General features: G+C 60.6%; 6 protein-coding genes and 1 non-coding gene across 7 annotated transcripts; 3 read left to right on the forward strand and 4 right to left on the reverse strand.

Moving 5' to 3' along the window:
• Positions 1–308: 308 nt before the first annotated feature.
• Positions 309–713, reverse strand: SPSK_02827 (uncharacterized protein; the record flags this gene model as incomplete). The annotated part of the gene is made up of 2 exons (XM_016729690.1): positions 309–429; positions 454–713. The coding sequence occupies 2 exons, from the start codon at positions 711–713 to the stop codon at positions 309–311; spliced, it is 381 nt and encodes a 126-aa protein (XP_016588989.1).
• A 490-nt stretch (positions 714–1,203) lies between these two features.
• SPSK_02538 (HVA22 domain membrane protein) lies at positions 1,204–2,521 on the forward strand (the record flags this gene model as incomplete). Its single annotated transcript, XM_016729407.1, has 2 exons — positions 1,204–1,232; positions 1,303–2,521. The coding sequence occupies 2 exons, from the start codon at positions 1,204–1,206 to the stop codon at positions 2,519–2,521; spliced, it is 1,248 nt and encodes a 415-aa protein (XP_016588990.1).
• Positions 2,522–2,959: 438 nt separating this feature from the next.
• SPSK_02587 (mitochondrial genome maintenance protein MGM101, mitochondrial precursor) lies at positions 2,960–4,111 on the reverse strand (the record flags this gene model as incomplete). The annotated part of the gene is made up of 1 exon (XM_016729455.1): positions 2,960–4,111. The coding sequence occupies one exon, from the start codon at positions 4,109–4,111 to the stop codon at positions 2,960–2,962; it is 1,152 nt and encodes a 383-aa protein (XP_016588991.1).
• Positions 4,112–4,285: 174 nt separating this feature from the next.
• Positions 4,286–4,410, reverse strand: SPSK_11246. Its single transcript has one exon. It is a non-coding gene; the product is annotated as a tRNA-Leu (tRNA).
• A 227-nt stretch (positions 4,411–4,637) lies between these two features.
• On the reverse strand, positions 4,638–5,142 carry SPSK_02796 (uncharacterized protein; the record flags this gene model as incomplete). Its single annotated transcript, XM_016729661.1, has 4 exons — positions 4,638–4,718; positions 4,797–4,861; positions 4,944–4,975; positions 5,078–5,142. 4 exons carry the CDS (start codon positions 5,140–5,142, stop codon positions 4,638–4,640), a joined length of 243 nt encoding a protein of 80 aa, XP_016588992.1.
• Positions 5,143–5,599: 457 nt separating this feature from the next.
• Positions 5,600–8,449, forward strand: SPSK_02214 (biotin--[acetyl-CoA-carboxylase] ligase BPL1; the record flags this gene model as incomplete). The annotated part of the gene is made up of 2 exons (XM_016729088.1): positions 5,600–6,357; positions 6,409–8,449. The coding sequence occupies 2 exons, from the start codon at positions 5,600–5,602 to the stop codon at positions 8,447–8,449; spliced, it is 2,799 nt and encodes a 932-aa protein (XP_016588993.1).
• A 758-nt stretch (positions 8,450–9,207) lies between these two features.
• On the forward strand, positions 9,208–13,848 carry SPSK_02148 (uncharacterized protein; the record flags this gene model as incomplete). Its single annotated transcript, XM_016729025.1, has 2 exons — positions 9,208–11,082; positions 11,164–13,848. The coding sequence occupies 2 exons, from the start codon at positions 9,208–9,210 to the stop codon at positions 13,846–13,848; spliced, it is 4,560 nt and encodes a 1,519-aa protein (XP_016588994.1).
• Positions 13,849–16,229: the final 2,381 nt, after the last annotated feature.

Genomic DNA, 16,229 nt, shown 5'->3' on the forward strand with positions numbered 1-16,229 from the left:
TTGACAATGCTCTGATTGTAAGTAATCGGTTTCAATTCCACACATTCTTCTCTTTGTTCTGCCCTTGTTGTCTCAGACAAGGCAAACCTCGATTCATGACCGAGTGAGAAAGCACTGCCGCTTGTCCCTACATTCACATTGGTCCTCACCGTCGCGGACCTTCCGACGTCCTCCGGCCAGTTCACGTCTCTTTGTTCCTTGCATTGCGGCTCCATCTGGTGAGTACGTTTCCGCTGTCGCTGCTTCAGTTATTCGCTTTGCCTCCCCACTGGCCGTTTTCTTTCATCTGCCCTGTCCACCTGCCGCACTTACACCGCCGCCATACCCCACTTCCCCTGCCGGACCGCCTGTGCGTCCGCCAGTGGGCGCAGGATGACGTAGCCCGTCTGGTGGCCTTTTTCTGTGGCTCCTTGCAGTCGGCTCTGTGCACTACGGGGCATTAGTGCGTCTTACAGTGGTCCTCCCCACTCGCCCACCAGCCGCATTCTCCGCCAGGCTGCTTTAGGGGCATTTAGGGGCATATCGGTCCTCGCTGTCAGGCGCAGCGCCTCGTGTCTCTTAGCGATCTTCACCTGTCCGTCTTCGTTTTCTTGTCGCCTGTCTCGCAAACTGTCGCCCCCTCTATTACCCGAAAAAGGGTCACCTGCAGGGCCTTTGCATACGCTTGTCCGATAAGACTCGTGTGTTTGACCGGCCGACGGCCCCGCGCACATCGTCCCTCGTGGTCATCTTCCTTTGCAGGTGAATCGGCTTACAGTGTACGCGCAGCCGCTTACCCATTCATCATTCACTGCAATACCCACTACAGCTCTGTGGTCCACCGTACCTGTGGCCCTTCTCCGTGCCCCGCCGCCAGCCGCGTTCGCTCTTGCCGTTGTCTGCGCTCTGACTATCTGACCTTTATCTCGTTCTTGCCGTTACTCTTCTTTTATTGTCCATCTCTTTCTTTTGTTCTTTTCCTCAACCACGGACGGCCACAGTCTACTGGCGACGCAACAGACTCCTCGCCCGCATTCCCTTTGCCGTCTACGTTGTCACCTTACCACGGCAGACAAACACACCCCGTCCCCGCGTGCGCACGCTCCTTCGCGGTAATCGCAGTGCGGCTGTTTGCCCGTTGCTTACTTCCTTTACTTCCAGACTGTTTCTCACGTTTGACCACTTCAACTTTTTTCTCTCGGACTCCTCAGAAATACCACCGCCATGTTCGATGTCCTCCCCAAAGCTTTGGCGTAAGTCCCTCGAGCCACTGTCCTCGTTGCCGTTTGCTAAACATGGTCTCTAACTCGGACTTTTCTCCAGGTCCGTCGCCTCCTTCCTTTTCCCCGTCTACGCCTCCTACAAAGCCCTCAACACCGCCGATCCCGCTCAGCTCACCCCTTGGCTCATGTACTGGGTCGTCCTCGCCTGCGTGCTGCTCGTTGAGTCCTGGACCGACTGGATCTTGGTCTGGGTGCCGTTCTACCACTACTTCCGCCTCTTCTTCTTGTTGTACCTGGTCCTGCCGCAGACGCAGGGTGCCCGCGTCTTGTACCAGTCCCATGTCCATCCCTGGATCGTCGAGCACGAGACCCAGATTGACGAGTTGATCGGGTCCGCCTATGCGCGCCTGCGCTCTGCCGGCATGCACTACCTGAAGCAGGCCATTGCCTACCTGCGGACCGCGCTGGGGCTGCCGGTGGCGCCAGAGGGGCCGCCGTCGTCGTCGTCTCCGTCGTCATCTCCGTTTTCGTACGCTGGCGCCGCCAGCGCCCAGTCCTACACCCAGTCCTTGCTGGCCCGCTTTACGCTACCGAGCGCCCGTTGGCCGGGTGGCGCCATGGGCGCGGCGGCCACCTCGTCGGGCCTCCCGCACCCGGCCGCGCCCGGGTCCGGCACCGACTTTTACAGCATGCTGGCCACCGCCGTCGGGGCGCTCGGTACGGCCACGGGCGCGGCGGGCGCGGCGGGCGGCGTGGCTGCCGGTGCCGCCGCCTCGGCGTTTAGCCGGGGTCTGGGCCTTGGCGGCCAGGAACACGACCAGGACCACGACCACGACTACGATGCCGGGCAGACCATGGCCGCGTCGGGCACGCTCGTGCCGCCCCACATCCAGGACGCCGACCGCGCGTCGTTTTTGGCCACGCAGCGCGACCGCCTGCGCACCCTGTTGTCGGCGCTTGAGCGCGAGGCCGCGCAGCTCGACGAGGAAGACGAGGTGCTGGCCCGGACGGCGCCCCTCTCGCGCCCGCTGAGCAGCGCCAGCGGTCTGAGCAAGAGCCGCAGCGAGGCCGACTTTGAAAAGATTGACGCCGAGAGCGGCACGGAAGAGGACAAGCCGGTGCGGCAGCGGCGGCATGGCGGGGCGAGCGGGGCGAGCGGGTCGGGCGCAGGTGGTGGTGCATCGGTCGACGCCCAACCCAGCGCGGGCGGCCGCACGACGAGCGGGTCGTGGATGCCCTGGGGCTGGCGGAGCGGCGGCAGCGAGGACACGACTGCGCCCGTCAGCGACACCGGAAAGAGCTCGTCCGTGGAGCAGTAGATCATCCTGGGCCGCTCCCGCTTGCCTGCATGCTAGACTTTATTTTGTTCAATGTACCTCCACACGACGTTTGTTTATTGTTTATTTTCAGGTGTTCTATGGGTTTCATGTGCCTCCATGTCTTACTATCTGGGCGGAGTCATATTTTGTATTTTATAATATCGTCTACCTCTTTACTCCCCACGCGCACAAAGGGACGTCTTCGTTCAAGGCAAACTATGGATAGACACGGTGCGCCATACTGGGTCCTCGAAGCACCGGTTCAATAGAGAACTTTTCTCGGCGCCTACATTCGCTACAGCCATTGTCTCGTCAATTGTTGTCGTTGAATATGAGGTGTTGTTTGGTCTGTGTTGTCGCTACGTGCGTTCTATATGTTTTCTCATAACGCTCCCGCGCCTATCGTACAAACATGCCGCGCCAGCAATCGCTCACCGCCTACCGCACCACCTTGGATGCGCTCGAAGACGTCGACGTCGCCAGCGCGTACGGATACACCGGCGGCGAGTCCTTGCGCAGCCAAATCTGCCGCTTCTTCTTGGTGACGACGTGCTCCACCCACACCTCGCGGCAGTACTGCTTCTTGAAGGTGCGGATGAACCGCGGGTCCCAGAGCTCCGACGCGACGCCCAGGTCCTTGCAGCACCGCATCATGGCATTCGACTTGCTGCCCTCGCCGGCCGTCGCCACCCCGTCCTCGCCGCCAAAGTACGCACACTCGCCCCGCGCCTGGCCCACAAACCGGCCGTGCACCACCAGCGCAAACTCCCGCGAGACCACCTTTTCGCCCACGGCCAGTTCGCCGCGCGGCGCGAGGCCCCAGCCACCGGGGCCAAACGCCAGGTTGAGGATGCGGCGGTACTTGATTTCCGGCAGGTAGATGATGCCGTCGGGCTTGATCTCAATGTCCTCGGGGTCGAGGGGCGTCATGAGCACGCGGGCCACCTCGGGCGCAAAGGGCGTGGTCGACAGGCCATGGAACGACGCGGACCAGTCGACGGCCGGGGCATTGGGGTCGGCAGCCGGGCCCTGGGCAGGGCCGGCGGCATCGGGGAGGGGTGGCGCAGTCGGGTCGAACGGCGCGGTGTCTGGGCTGGCTGGTTCGGCGGGTGTGGCAGCTGATGCGGGTGAGGCACTGCGGGCGGCAGCGGCTGTGCGCGTAGAGTGGATGGGCCGACTCGCAGAGGAGGAGGATGTCTGTGCGGGTGACGCGTTCTTGACGGCCCCGGCCGGCCGCGATGGCCTGCGCGCGGCGGTAGACGAGGCTGGAGCGGACGTGGACGCGAAGCGAGAGACAAATGCGAGACGCTTGGCCGCCGCCGCCGGTACCAGCGCGCGAACTGCGCGCGGTACAGACATTCTCAAGTGGAAGCTGCGAGTGATTGGCGAGAAAGGGAGACTGGTTGCAGCCGAAGTGCGTCGCAAAGAAGGTGGTGTGCGTTGGCGAGAAGGGGTACTGCTTTGAGGAAGAGCTTTGAGGAAGAGCTTTCCGAGGTGGCTGGCAGCGAGGCGAGGCTGCGCCAAATGTGGCACTAGCGACGGGCGTGCAGGGCTCCACCAAAGCTGAATAGCAGTGTTCACTGCTGCCATGTTCAGGCACCAGTGCAGTCTTTTACAGGCAAAGTAGAAGGCACAAACGAAAACAATAATAATCGCAATAAAGAGAAAACCATCGGCGACATCAGCGAGTCAAACAACGACATAAAGTATGCACACAACTCAACACAACCCGAGCATAAACGGCAAAAAAAGACAAAAAATCAGTGATAAGAGTGGGATTCGAACCCACGCCTCTTGCGAGACTAGCATGTTCACGCTGTTCGACTCGAATCCGGAAATTCTCATCTCGAACCTGAAGCTAGCGCCTTAGACCGCTCGGCCATCTTACCATTCGCTGATTTGTGGAAGTCCGGGTCCGGTTTAGAGAAGAAGAAGGCAAAGTGCGGGCCGAAATGCGAGCTGACAGCGTGGACGAAATGCAGTACGAGGACACGCGTGGAGGGGACCAAAATGAGCAGAGTTCTACCAACGCCGATACCTGGCTAAGCTGTAAAAGTACATAATAAACACATCAGAGTTCAGTCATGGTCCTCCGTCCGACGTCACTTTTCCGGCTTCACTTTTCCGGCTCCACGTCCTTTGTGCTTGTGCGCTCGTCGTTGTTGTGTGCCTTCCAACATGCCCGGAACTTTTCCATCTGCAAAACATCAGCCCACATGTCATGTCACCATCGACCTGGCCACGATGCTTACGCAGTGCAGCTGGGCAGACTCACCTCGTCTTTGCATGCACGCCAGTCCTTCTTCTCGTAGTAGCAGTCGGTGAGTTTGGCATTCTCGTCTGAGAGCGCAGTCGAATGTCAGTCAAGTGCTGCTGTATCGAGCCCCGTCAATACCGAAATACCGATTTAGATGGTGCCTACCTGCACAGCCTGTACTGAAGATGCGTTGCTCCCTGACGAAGATACAGCATTAGCTCAACAAAACAGGCGATAACGAGATATAACCAAACAGCCAGCTCGCCAGCTCGCCAGCTCGTCTCAGATGCCAAACCTACCACTCGTCCGGCTCGTCGTCTTCGGCCGCCGTGGCCGCTTCAGCCTTGCTCTCGTCTTTCGTCATGCCAATGGGTGGGAGACGTAAAACAGCATGCAATACAACGCCCTGTGACTCGTAGATGGTTTGTCAAATGCTGGTTTGCCAATTGCTGTGGATGGTCTCTATAGTCGTTTGGCATTTCTTCAATGACGAGAAGTGCTGTTCAATCCACCAACTCAACAAATGCGCCAGCTAAGATACTACCAAATGCTCGCTAATTACAAGGCGGTGTAACGACGTTGGGCCTTTCGCGCGCCCCAACTGCCCGTGAAAACGCCACTAATAACCCACAGCTTAGCGTCATCCCGCCTTCGTGCCTTCCCTCGGGGCAGCTCATTCCCCAATCAGAAGATTGCCGTTTACAGCCACTTCCGCCCTCGGGATTCGATTGACCCAAAAAACTGGAGAGCTATCAAACTACCTCACAGCTCGCCTCGGCTTCCTGTCTCAGCTCGAGTCACAGCATAGCCAACTTGCTGCTATGCCACCGCGCAAGCTCAATGTGCTGGTGTATGCCGGCTCCGGCTCCACTACCGAGTCCGTCCGCCACTGTCTGTTGACGCTCCGCCGCCTTCTCTACCCCAACTACGCCGTCATCCCTGTCACCGAAGATGCCCTGGTCAAGGAGCCATGGCAGGCCACGTGCGCGCTGCTCGTCATCCCCGGCGGCGCCGACATGGGCTACAGCCGCGTGCTCAACGGCGCGGGGAACCGTCGCATTGCGCAGTACGTCCGTGCCGGCGGCCGCTACCTGGGCCTCTGCGCCGGCGGCTACTACGGCAGTGGACGCTGTGAGTTTGAGGTGGGCAACAAGCCGCTCGAGGTGATTGGCCGGCGCGAGCTGGGCCTCTTCCGGGGCACGTGCCGGGGGTGTGCCTACCCGGGGTTCGCATACAAGAGCGAAGCGGGCGCGCGCGCCGTGCAGCTCACGGTACACCGGGACGCGTTTGCGCCCAAGGGCACCAAGGGCGCCAAGGGCGGGACAGACACGGACAAGAAGGACAAGAAGGACAAGAAGGACAAGAAGGACAAGAAGGGCCCGGGCGCCGACCTGCCCACATCGGCGTGCAGCTACTACAACGGCGGCGGCGTGTTTGTGGACGCCAAGAGCGCCGACAACGTCCAGGTGCTGGCGAGCTACCCAAACGACATTGCCGTCGATGGCGGCAAGGGGCGAGCGGCCATCATTTACTGCACCGTCGGTGAGGGCGCTGCCATTCTCACCGGGCCGCATCCAGAGTACGCCCACCTCTCGTCTCTCGTCTCGTCAACATCCCACTAACCATCCAGGTTCGAGCCGGCCAACCTCTCGGAACGCCCCGATGTCCCGCACTATGATGACCTGCTGCGTGCCCTGCGCAAAGACGACGAGGCCCAGTCCCGCGTCAAGCTCCTCAAGGCCTGTCTGGCCAAGCTTGGCCTCGAGCTCGGCAGCGGAAGTGCCGTCCAGCCACGCCTCACGGCCCTGCACGTCACCACGCTGTACCCAGACGAGGTCCAGGAGCTCATGTACAAGTGGGAGGAGATTGTGTCGGCAAAGGGCGCCAACGCATTCATCCGCGACGAGAGCGATACCTTTCGAGTGCTGCTCCCCGACTCGGGACCGCTGGCATGGCCGGCCGAAGCGAATGTGGCGACACCGCTCTCGGACGACGACAGCGTGGGCCAGGGCTACGGCCAGAGCAACCAGAAGCGCTTCAGCGCGGGCATGCTCATGGATCTCACGGACCGTGCATTGCGCTACCCGAAGCTGGCCGAGCTCATTGGCCGCGTAGCCAGCGGCACGGCACCCGACACAGACACTGACACATTCCGGGCCATCCTGGAGGCCGTTGCCGACCACGAGGAAGAAGGAGACGACGACAGCAGCGACCCAGCAGCTGCGGCTGCGTCACTCTCCACAAGCACAGTCGACGAGTGGCGGGAGGCGTGGAAGACACACCGGGCCGCATTCGACCGCATGGTGGACGCCATCTACAGGGCGGTGGGACGCACTCTGCTCGGCCACCCAGAAAATGTGCCCAAACTGGACGCGGAGATTAAGCAAGAAATGTGGAGCTCCCTGGTGCACGCGTGGGAAGACAAGCGGCGCCGGAGAGAGGAGGCGAGTCGTCCGCTCGAGGACGCTGACGGTGTTGATGCTGAAGCACACAACGACACCGCCAGCCGGCTCCTGCAGCTCGTCGACGAGGTCGCCGGCGACGATGCCGAGGATGGTACCATTAAAAAGATCGTCGTGTACGAGGGCGGCTGGCCGAGCAAGGTGGCCGTCTTTGACCACAGCCGCTACTACCGCGCCCTCGCCACCTACCGCCTGAGCCTCTCCTCGGGCAGCAACCGCGCCCACCACGCCGACGACGACTACGAATGGGGCAACCAGCTCATGTACGCCAAAGTCACGACGAGCACCAACACGCTGCTCGAAAAGAACCCCAAGCTGCTGAGCACGCTGCCCACGGGCTTCACGTTGACCGCCACACGCCAATTGTCTGCGCGGGGCCGCGGGTCCAACGTCTGGCTGGCACCCGAGGGCCAGCTCGTTCTGTCGACCGTCATCAACCACCCGCACCGGTTTGGCAGCGGCAGCGGCAGCGGCAACCGCCCCGTCGTGTTTATTCAGTATCTCGCGGCCATTGCCATCGTGGAGGCCATCCACGCGTACGCGCCCGGCTTCGAGGCGCTGGACGTCAAGCTCAAGTGGCCCAACGACATTTACGCGCGAGACACGACCAGCCCCCGCAAACACAACGAAGGCGAGGCCCCCGGCTACGTCAAGATTGGCGGCATCCTCTCGTACTGCGCGTTCCAAAACGGCCAGTACCAGGTCGTGCTGGGCATCGGGCTCAACACGGTCAACAAGAAGCCCACCACCAGCCTCGAGGCCCTGGTGCCGCCCGCGCTCCGCGCCTCGGTGTTGGGCGGCGCCGCCACGGCCACAACCGCCACGTCCACAACGGTCATCGACAATGAAAAGCTGCTGGCGTGCCTGCTGGTCCACCTCGAGTCGCTGTACAAGCAGTTTCTCCGCCAGGGCTTCGCCGGCGCGCTCGAGCGCCTCTACTACCGCCACTGGCTGCACACGAACCAGGTGGTGACGCTCGAGGCCGTGGCGGGCGCCCCGCGGGCGCGCGTCCTGGGCATCTCCCCCGACTGGGGCCTGCTGCAGGTGGCCGAGGTGGTGCAGACGGTGGGGACGGCGTCGGTGCGCGGCGGGGACGGCGACGACGGCGAGGACGGGGCAGAGGAGCGGCTGACGGGCCGCGTGTGGAAGCTGCAGAGCGACGAGAACAGCTTCGACTACTGGAAGGGTCTGGTGCGGACCAAGACATAGGTCCGCGCGGCGATTCTTGTTTCTTTCTATTTTACGCGTTTATTTGTGTGCATACATTTGATACAGTTGGCATATATCTTGGACTCTACAACAGACCTGCTTTTGCTTGTTTCTCTCGTCGTTTTGCTTCTCCTTGTTGCTGTCAGCACAGTGTGAAAATGGTGTTTACATGCACTCTTGGTGCGAGCATGGTGGCCATCAACGGGTCGACCGGACAAACGAAGCAACGCATCACGGCAATGAACACGACGACGCCGCCGGCATGTGCACAATTCGCAAGTATCTTCGCTTGTCTATACGCTTGTCTATACGCTTGTTCTATATACAGTCATTTGATTGTGAAGCCATTTGTTTCTTTCTGAACGCGACGATTCACGTCTGGTTGTTCCGCCACGTTGATATTCACTGCACGCGCCGCTCTTTCGCGTGACTTTCCTCTCACGTTGCTCTCAGATGCTCCTCACTTTTTTGTGGCTCCGAAAACGAGTTGTTTGTTGTTGTCCCGTGCAAACAGAAGCTGCTCCTGTTGTCCTTGACGGTCAGTTTCCCTTCTTGTCCCCATGTTCCTTTATTTCCTCTTGCTTCTTCTTTTCTCTTTTCTTTCCTCTCGTCACATTCATCGTCACGACATCTCCTGTTTTCGTATTGCCCTTCCCTTTCCCAGTCTCCTTCAATATATACCCTCCATCCTCATTCCCCTATTCACTTGCAAAGGTCGTCTTGCACACCCACACATTTTTTTCTCACGCATTCCTGAGATGAGCCAATCCACGGCTTCAGGTCAGGGACCTGGACTCCAACCCAGCATCACGACAAACCATGTCCGTCCAAGAGACGACAGCAACAGCTCTCTGGATATTTTGACACCCACAGCGAGCCCGAATGAGAACAACAGCAGCGGCGGTGATGGGGACACGATTGCTGGTTTGAACAAAGACACATGCACCAGCAGCGTCAAGCCGTCCAAAATGGAGAGCCATCCCAACCGAAGCCCGGTGATGGCAGGTAGATACCGCATTCCCACAGTATCCTCGTCATCGTCCCATAGGACACATAGCGGGCAGAGCACGCACAGCGGCCAGGATGCATCCCATCGGTCATCGTTTCCCTTGCCCCTTGCGCCGCCAAAGCCAGCGTCTCTGCCCACGCCAACGCTGCCCGGTCAGACTGCCCATAAAAGCGTCCGCATCAGCAGCAGCAGCAGCAGCAACAACAACAACAACAACAACGCCCACGCCGGTCTGCGCTATTCCATGGACTACGACCAAGGCTATACAAGCGGAATAAAGTACACCAAACGGGCGCAGGGCGACAACTCATTCCACACAAACGGCGGCAAGAATGGCAGCCACAGCCGGGCGCAGCAGGCCATGGACGACATCAAAACGGAAGCATTTGCGGCCGGCAAGTTGCACGGCTACCAGACGGGCTACCAGACGGGCTGCCAGGAAGGCCGCCGCGAAGCCTACCACGAAGGGCATCTCGTGGGCCACCGTGAAGGCCACAGGGACGGCCGTGACGACGGTCTCCGCGAGGGACGCCGGGAAGCGCAAAAGGACAGCCAGAGGCATGGCTACAACGAGGGACACCGGGTGGGCGAAGAGAAGGGGTACGCCGAGGGGCAAAAGAAGGGCTATGCGGAGGGTCACGAGGCCGGGCGCAGCGAGGGTCGCGAAAGCGGCCACGGCGAGGGGTACCACGCGGGCTTCGACGAGGGCTACGACCAGGGCTACTACGACGGCCACGGCCACGGCGAGCAGCGCGGCCATGCGCGCGGCTGGGACGAAGGATACGAGCAAGGGTTCGCATGGGCCAGCACGTTTTGGACGAGCGGGCCTCTCAAAGCAGACGCCCAGGAATTTGTGCCCAAGACGTACACGGGCCCCCTTGTCGTCGATGGGTTGAGCGGTCCGGGCGTGGATCCCACCTTGTTTCGAAGCTGGCTCAACGACGTCGAGCATCGCCAGTTGACGCGTCCTGCACAGGCAGACGTTGCCAGCGACCAGGACACGGTTCAGCAGCCAGACACTCGTGAAACGGACCAGAGGGGCGGCATTGACCACCTCGTCACCCAAACAGATGACCTCTCTGCCAAAGAAAAGCGTGAGGAACACCACATAGGACAACCCATCACCATCGACGTCGGCCTCTCTGTTGATGACGAGGCTGAGGACAGTGACCCGCCCATTGACAGTGGCAATCGACAGCACGACAAGAAGACCGCGACTGTGGAGGTTGACGACAGCGGCGACGATGTTTTTGTCACTCCCTACGAGAGTCCGGTCGCGGCGCGCGTTGGCATCCTAGGCCAAGAGAGCGACAACGAGTCCGAGGCCGACCTTTGTGCTGGAGGGCCCGCTGCCTCCCCTCCTCGCCGCGAAGCTCCTCGCCCTCGGGTGGCCTCCCCTTCTCCGTCACGAACTGTGTCACCCGCGTCCTTCGCGTCCGGTGCGACCGTCGCCCACAACGGCACGCAGGAAGGAGACACCGTCACGCACTACATCACCTTCGGCGACGTTCTTGTGACAATCACCAAGTCGCCCGCTGGCACGGTCGCTGTTCCGTCGTGGCCCCCGACCACTGTCGACGTGACAGCCACCATTGGTGCAACGGCTGCCGAGGTTGACGATGCTGTAAGTTGCGCCTTCCATTGGCCCAGTTCCCGTGGCGCACTCTGTAGTGCAACATGACTAACGCTCCATCATCCGTGGCAGGACGCATCCGACATGGATTCGCTTGGGGGCCAGTCGACGCTCGTCTTGGACATTTCGGACGAAGAGATGCCGGAGCCAGCCGAGCGCCTAGAGGTACAAGTGGATGTCGACGACGCGTCCATCCGCTCGCCGACGCTGAGCGAGACCGAGGTCGACCATAGCGATACGAAGGGCAAGGCGGCCAGCGCTACGAGCAAGGCCACGGCCCAGGCGGCGCCCCAAATCCAGATGCCACCCAACCCGGTCATGACGTTCGAGGACATTGCCATCTTCGAGAGTCAAGGGCCCAACCCCCCTCTGCCGCGCTATCCGTCGCCGCTCGACCGCACACCGCCCCTGTTTGAGATTGGCCCCGACCAGGCGCCGCAGGTCACCGAGAGCTACCCATCGTTCCGCCGCCGCGGCTGCAACACGGTGTTTTCCGCATACCGTCTCGAGCCGGGCCAGATCTTCGACCCGCTCGCCGAAGTCGACGACAAGAAGGGCACCATCTTTGCGGTGGGGGGGCGCACACCGCCGCGCGGCATGGTCAAGCTCGTGCCCGACCACATTGTCTACAAGTTTGGCATCCCGCCGTCCGACCACAGCAATGAGACAAACGACGCAAACGACACAAACGACACACATGCCGCTGCCTCCTCCGGCGCGGAGCGGCTCGCTCGCTGCCTACAGCACGGCCTGTCGACCTGTCCAATGTGCGCCATCACCCCGTCGTTCCGGTTCCTGGGCCCCGGCGAGGCCCTCGCGGCCCCCCTCGCGCACGACGGCACGCCCGCCGGCGACCCACAGACCAGCCAGGCGGCCTTTGCCTTTGGGCCGTTCCGTCCCGCCGGGTTCGGCGATGTCCAAGTCCACGGCCGCCCGCTGCAGGAGTCGTCGCTCGCGGCCGCCCAGCACCCCGACGAGGCCAGCCCCCCGTGTCCGGTGCGCATGATGCCGCAGTACGACCCCGAGGTGCTGGGCCACCAGGTGCGCGACGAGCGCGGCGAGCGCGGCGAGCGCAACGAGCACGGCGAGCACGCCAGGGAGAAGCCCGTGCCGCCGTCCGCGCTGAACACACACTACTGCGACCCGTGCGGCGGCCTGACGTGGCTGGTGACGCGCCGCAGCCGGCCCCATGGCGGCGGGCCGCCCGCGGTAGGAACAAACAGCACCAACGCCGACAACGGTGGCAACGGCTACGAATCTAGTGGGGGCCGCACGATGGGCGACCGCACCTTTGGGAGGTCGCACCCCAGCCACCATGCGTCCTTCAATGAGCCTTGGAGCCGGTCTCGGTCGTTTTGTGCCTCGCTGGGGGGCCGTGGCAGCAGCCGGTTCCCCGAGCAGGCGGGCACGACGCGGTCGCTCTTTGTCGAGGTGGCGTCGGTGCCGGCCGAGGCGACGCACAAGGGGCAGGGCCGTGGACGCGGTGGGCCGGCTCGCTATGGAGTGGCGGCGTTCTTTGGGCCCAATTCGCGGTACAACAGCCGCCTCGATCTCGACTTGGCCACAGCGAGCACGCAGGTGGCCCGACAGGTTCGACAGGACCGACAAGACCAAAAGGACTGCCGGGAGCGTCTGGTGGACCTGCCCTTTGAGCGCTTCTCGACAAACGCCGGCCCCCTCGCCGCTATGGCCGTTGCGCTCCACCGGCTCTGGGTCGACGTGGTGCCGGCGCACCGGGCGGCCATCGACCGGGTGACGCGGTACAACAGCGACCACTCGCGGCGCAAGGCGTACCGCTTCCGGGCCATCGTCATGACCGACAGCGCGTACGTCGTCGACTTGTTCAGCGACCATCTGCACAAGCGGTGGACCCGCCGTTTCCGACCGTACGACTATGTCGCGCCCGGCAGCGGGAACGCGCTAGCTGTGTCCAGTGCGGCTGCTGTCGCAGACAAGCCCGCGTCCAAGAAGAAGAAGAAGTCAGGAAAACGCAAGTCGAAGAAGACCAAAAAGGCCAAAAAGGGCAAGAAAGAGGCGGAGGCGAAGGCGGAGGGGGCGGAGGAGGTTCACAAGAAGGACAAAAAGGAGGAAAACAAGGATGAGAAAGCTGCCGTAGCTGTTGTGGGCGCTGTGGACGCCGTGGGCGCTTCCAGCGGAAAGGGCATTCGGACAACTGTCGTCATGGGAGCGCCCGGCGACAGTGAGCCCTCGGACGGGAGCGTCGCCACCAACAACGACAACACACGAGTCGTGGCCACCTTTGACGAGCTCATCGACATGGATCTGGCCGCGGCGGCGAGCCCGACCTTTTCCATCCCGACGACCACGCCCACGTCCAGCCGGGCCGACTCGCACTCGCGCTCGCAGTCCCCGCCACCGACCAGAACGACAACCCTGCTGGCACCAGCTGCGGAATCTGCCAATGGCCCCGATCGCCCCGATCGCCCCAATGGTCCTGGTCCTGGTCCTGGTCCCGCCCCCGCTCCCGGTGTCGGCCTCGGCCTCCACGTGGACGGCCTGTTCCTCCCCCCCGCCAGCGACAGGGCCCACGACGCGTTCGCCTTTGACCGCCCCGACGGCCGGTTCGTGTACGTGTCTGCGCACGGCGGGCCGCCCATGGCCAATGGCTATTTGGTGCAGCTGGTGCGGCGGTACATGGAGATGCTGCGGCAGCACGGCGTGCAAGTGGCGCTCTACGAGGTGGAGGGGCCGTATGTGCAGAATGCGCGTCGTCTAGCCGAGGAGGCCATTGCGTGAGGATCGAGGGGCTGGCGAGGCAGCGGGTGAGACGCTGCGAAGGAGAAGGTGAGGAATGGCCACAGAAATTTGTCTCAAAGAGCGTACGGATGGCAAATGGGCACGACATAGTGTGTTTTTACGTGTTTTCTTTTTCATTTTTTCATTGTTTTGATCTTCTCAGAGGCGTAAGGTCGGGGAGCATGGACGGTGTACTGTTTACAACGGTTGGTTTGGTACATGGATCGGTCTCGGTTGATATGCATCCGTCAAGGTGTTCTGGTTTGGTGTTCAGTTCAACTGCTGTATGTAATGGCTGGCACGTATGTTGTACGATTCGACTATAATTGAAAGTTTATCTTGTTCTATGTTTTTACGGGTCTGTTGTTTTCTTTTTTTTTACGTTAACATTGTTGGAGCACACTCGGACGACGCGACGCCGCCAAACGGAGGGCTACTCCAGGGACTGCTTGTTTCACCTCAGGTCACCGGGTTGCGCAACGTATCAATGTGCCATCAGTGCTAGAAAACGGCCGTGTCCAGTCTGCTTGGTACGAAACACAGGATCATCAAAAATACATGGCCAGAGGGGTGTAGGAAGCATGTCATGGCGACCCGTACAACGACGATCAAGTAGACACTACATCGGACAAGTGCTGGAGTTGGCCGCGATGCGTTGCGAGAATGACGGGAATGACAGGCAGCAATCAAGACAATGCGCTGGAGTTGGCCGTGATGCGCTGCGAGACTGCAAATGACACTGCACAGCCTCGCGCAGCGCATTCAACGGACCTATTGTCGAGGCCCAAATGCACGTCAGGGTCCGTCATACTGATGAATAAACAGACATGCAAAGTAAGACAGCCGTTCAGCGCCCAAAAATAACCTTTTAGGGCCGCATAATTAGGGGTCTGACACGAGAAAATGCACAAAGGAGTGACAGATCGGAGGAGAGACTGGGAGGCGGCGTGCATGCAGACAATATTGGCTAGGATCGCGGAGGAGACGGAATGCGGACGATCCGTACAGCGGGTGAGATGGCCAGGCGGTGTTGGTGTATTACTCCCGCAGCGAACGTGAGAACGATGCGCAAGAAAATAAGGCCAGGCCCTGTCGCGATGACGCAGTATGAGGCTTGCGTCGTCAGTGAAATCGGCAACGGCTGAGCAAAGGACAGAAAACGGCCGAGAAGGGCCGCCAACCAAAGCGGTACTTTTCATCCTACTGCTCGTTCTCGCATCCTTTGATCTTTTCTAAAAGTACCTGGAACGGAGGGCCCTGTGGGCGAACCGTCTTGTCATGACAATGCCCGATGGACGGCCGGCAGAAATCAAAACGGTGGCTCTTTCGTCAGTGGACAAAAAGATACATTGGTCATCGACGTGGGATCCTATCAGCGATGAAAAGAGACACGCCCCCTCCATCTTGCGGGCTTTTCCCATTTGTTGCGCTTTCCCAGCGTGTGCGCAGAGGATGTGATTGGACGAGAAAATGGCTCTCTTGTGTGTTCTGGAAGATGTGAACGATGTGATGAGAGAAGGATGGCGCGCGTGCAATGGTTGCAAAAAAACTTGCGGGAGGTTGTAATTCCTATGATAATTCGGATCTGTGCGTTTGTAGAGACACAGTCAGAGTGAGAGACGATCGGCCATGCCTCTCAACCGACGTCGATTCTCTGCTGTGTGCGGCGTCATTCTGTGACAACAACTCTAGTAATGCATACGAAAGACTAGCCAACGCGAAAAGAGCGATGCAACTCTTGCATAGTCCTCTCACAGCGAGAACGATCAGAATGGCGCCAGTCAAGGCCTCGGTCAGATAGCCCGAAATATGACAGTTGGGGTCCTCTGGTGGTTGCTTTGGGCATGGCTCAGGCGCTGTAAGCGCCCAAACTTGCGTCCCTCGCATCAGAAGAGAGAGGCAAGGGCACTGAGCGGTTGGGGGTTGGAGAGCCGTGCTCCTGCGGCGCTATGAGAGACCAAACACGAAGAACACTGTGAGGCTCGTTCGGCAGAGTCCTCCTTCACACGCGCAGTGCTGCCGCTTGCCTTTCGTGAAAACCCGTCATGGACAACAATGGCCTTCTTGTCAGACTCGACGTTCTTGTCCTCTTCCAAAAATACAGTCCTGCCGTGCAACGACATTCCTCCCGTCTGTCGTTCTGTGTGTACACAAAAAGCCAGGAGGCCGAGCCCAGGCCAGCAGACCTCTCGTGCGTCTGTAGCACAGACTACACATCGGATTTCGCGCCAACACTATCCAAGGGTGGTGTGTGGCCGGTGACCATGCAAGGCGGTTGTGTGCGGCCGAGTGCGGAAAGCATGTGGGAGCGTGCTGGCAAAACCACAATTGTAGCATGTCTCTGTAAATGGGGCAACTTGTGTAAGTGCACAAGTCTGTTG

The sequence above is a fragment of the Sporothrix schenckii genome, assembly GCF_000961545.1.
Source record: "Sporothrix schenckii 1099-18 chromosome Unknown Cont43, whole genome shotgun sequence".
Taxonomy (NCBI): Eukaryota; Fungi; Ascomycota; class Sordariomycetes; order Ophiostomatales; family Ophiostomataceae; genus Sporothrix; species Sporothrix schenckii.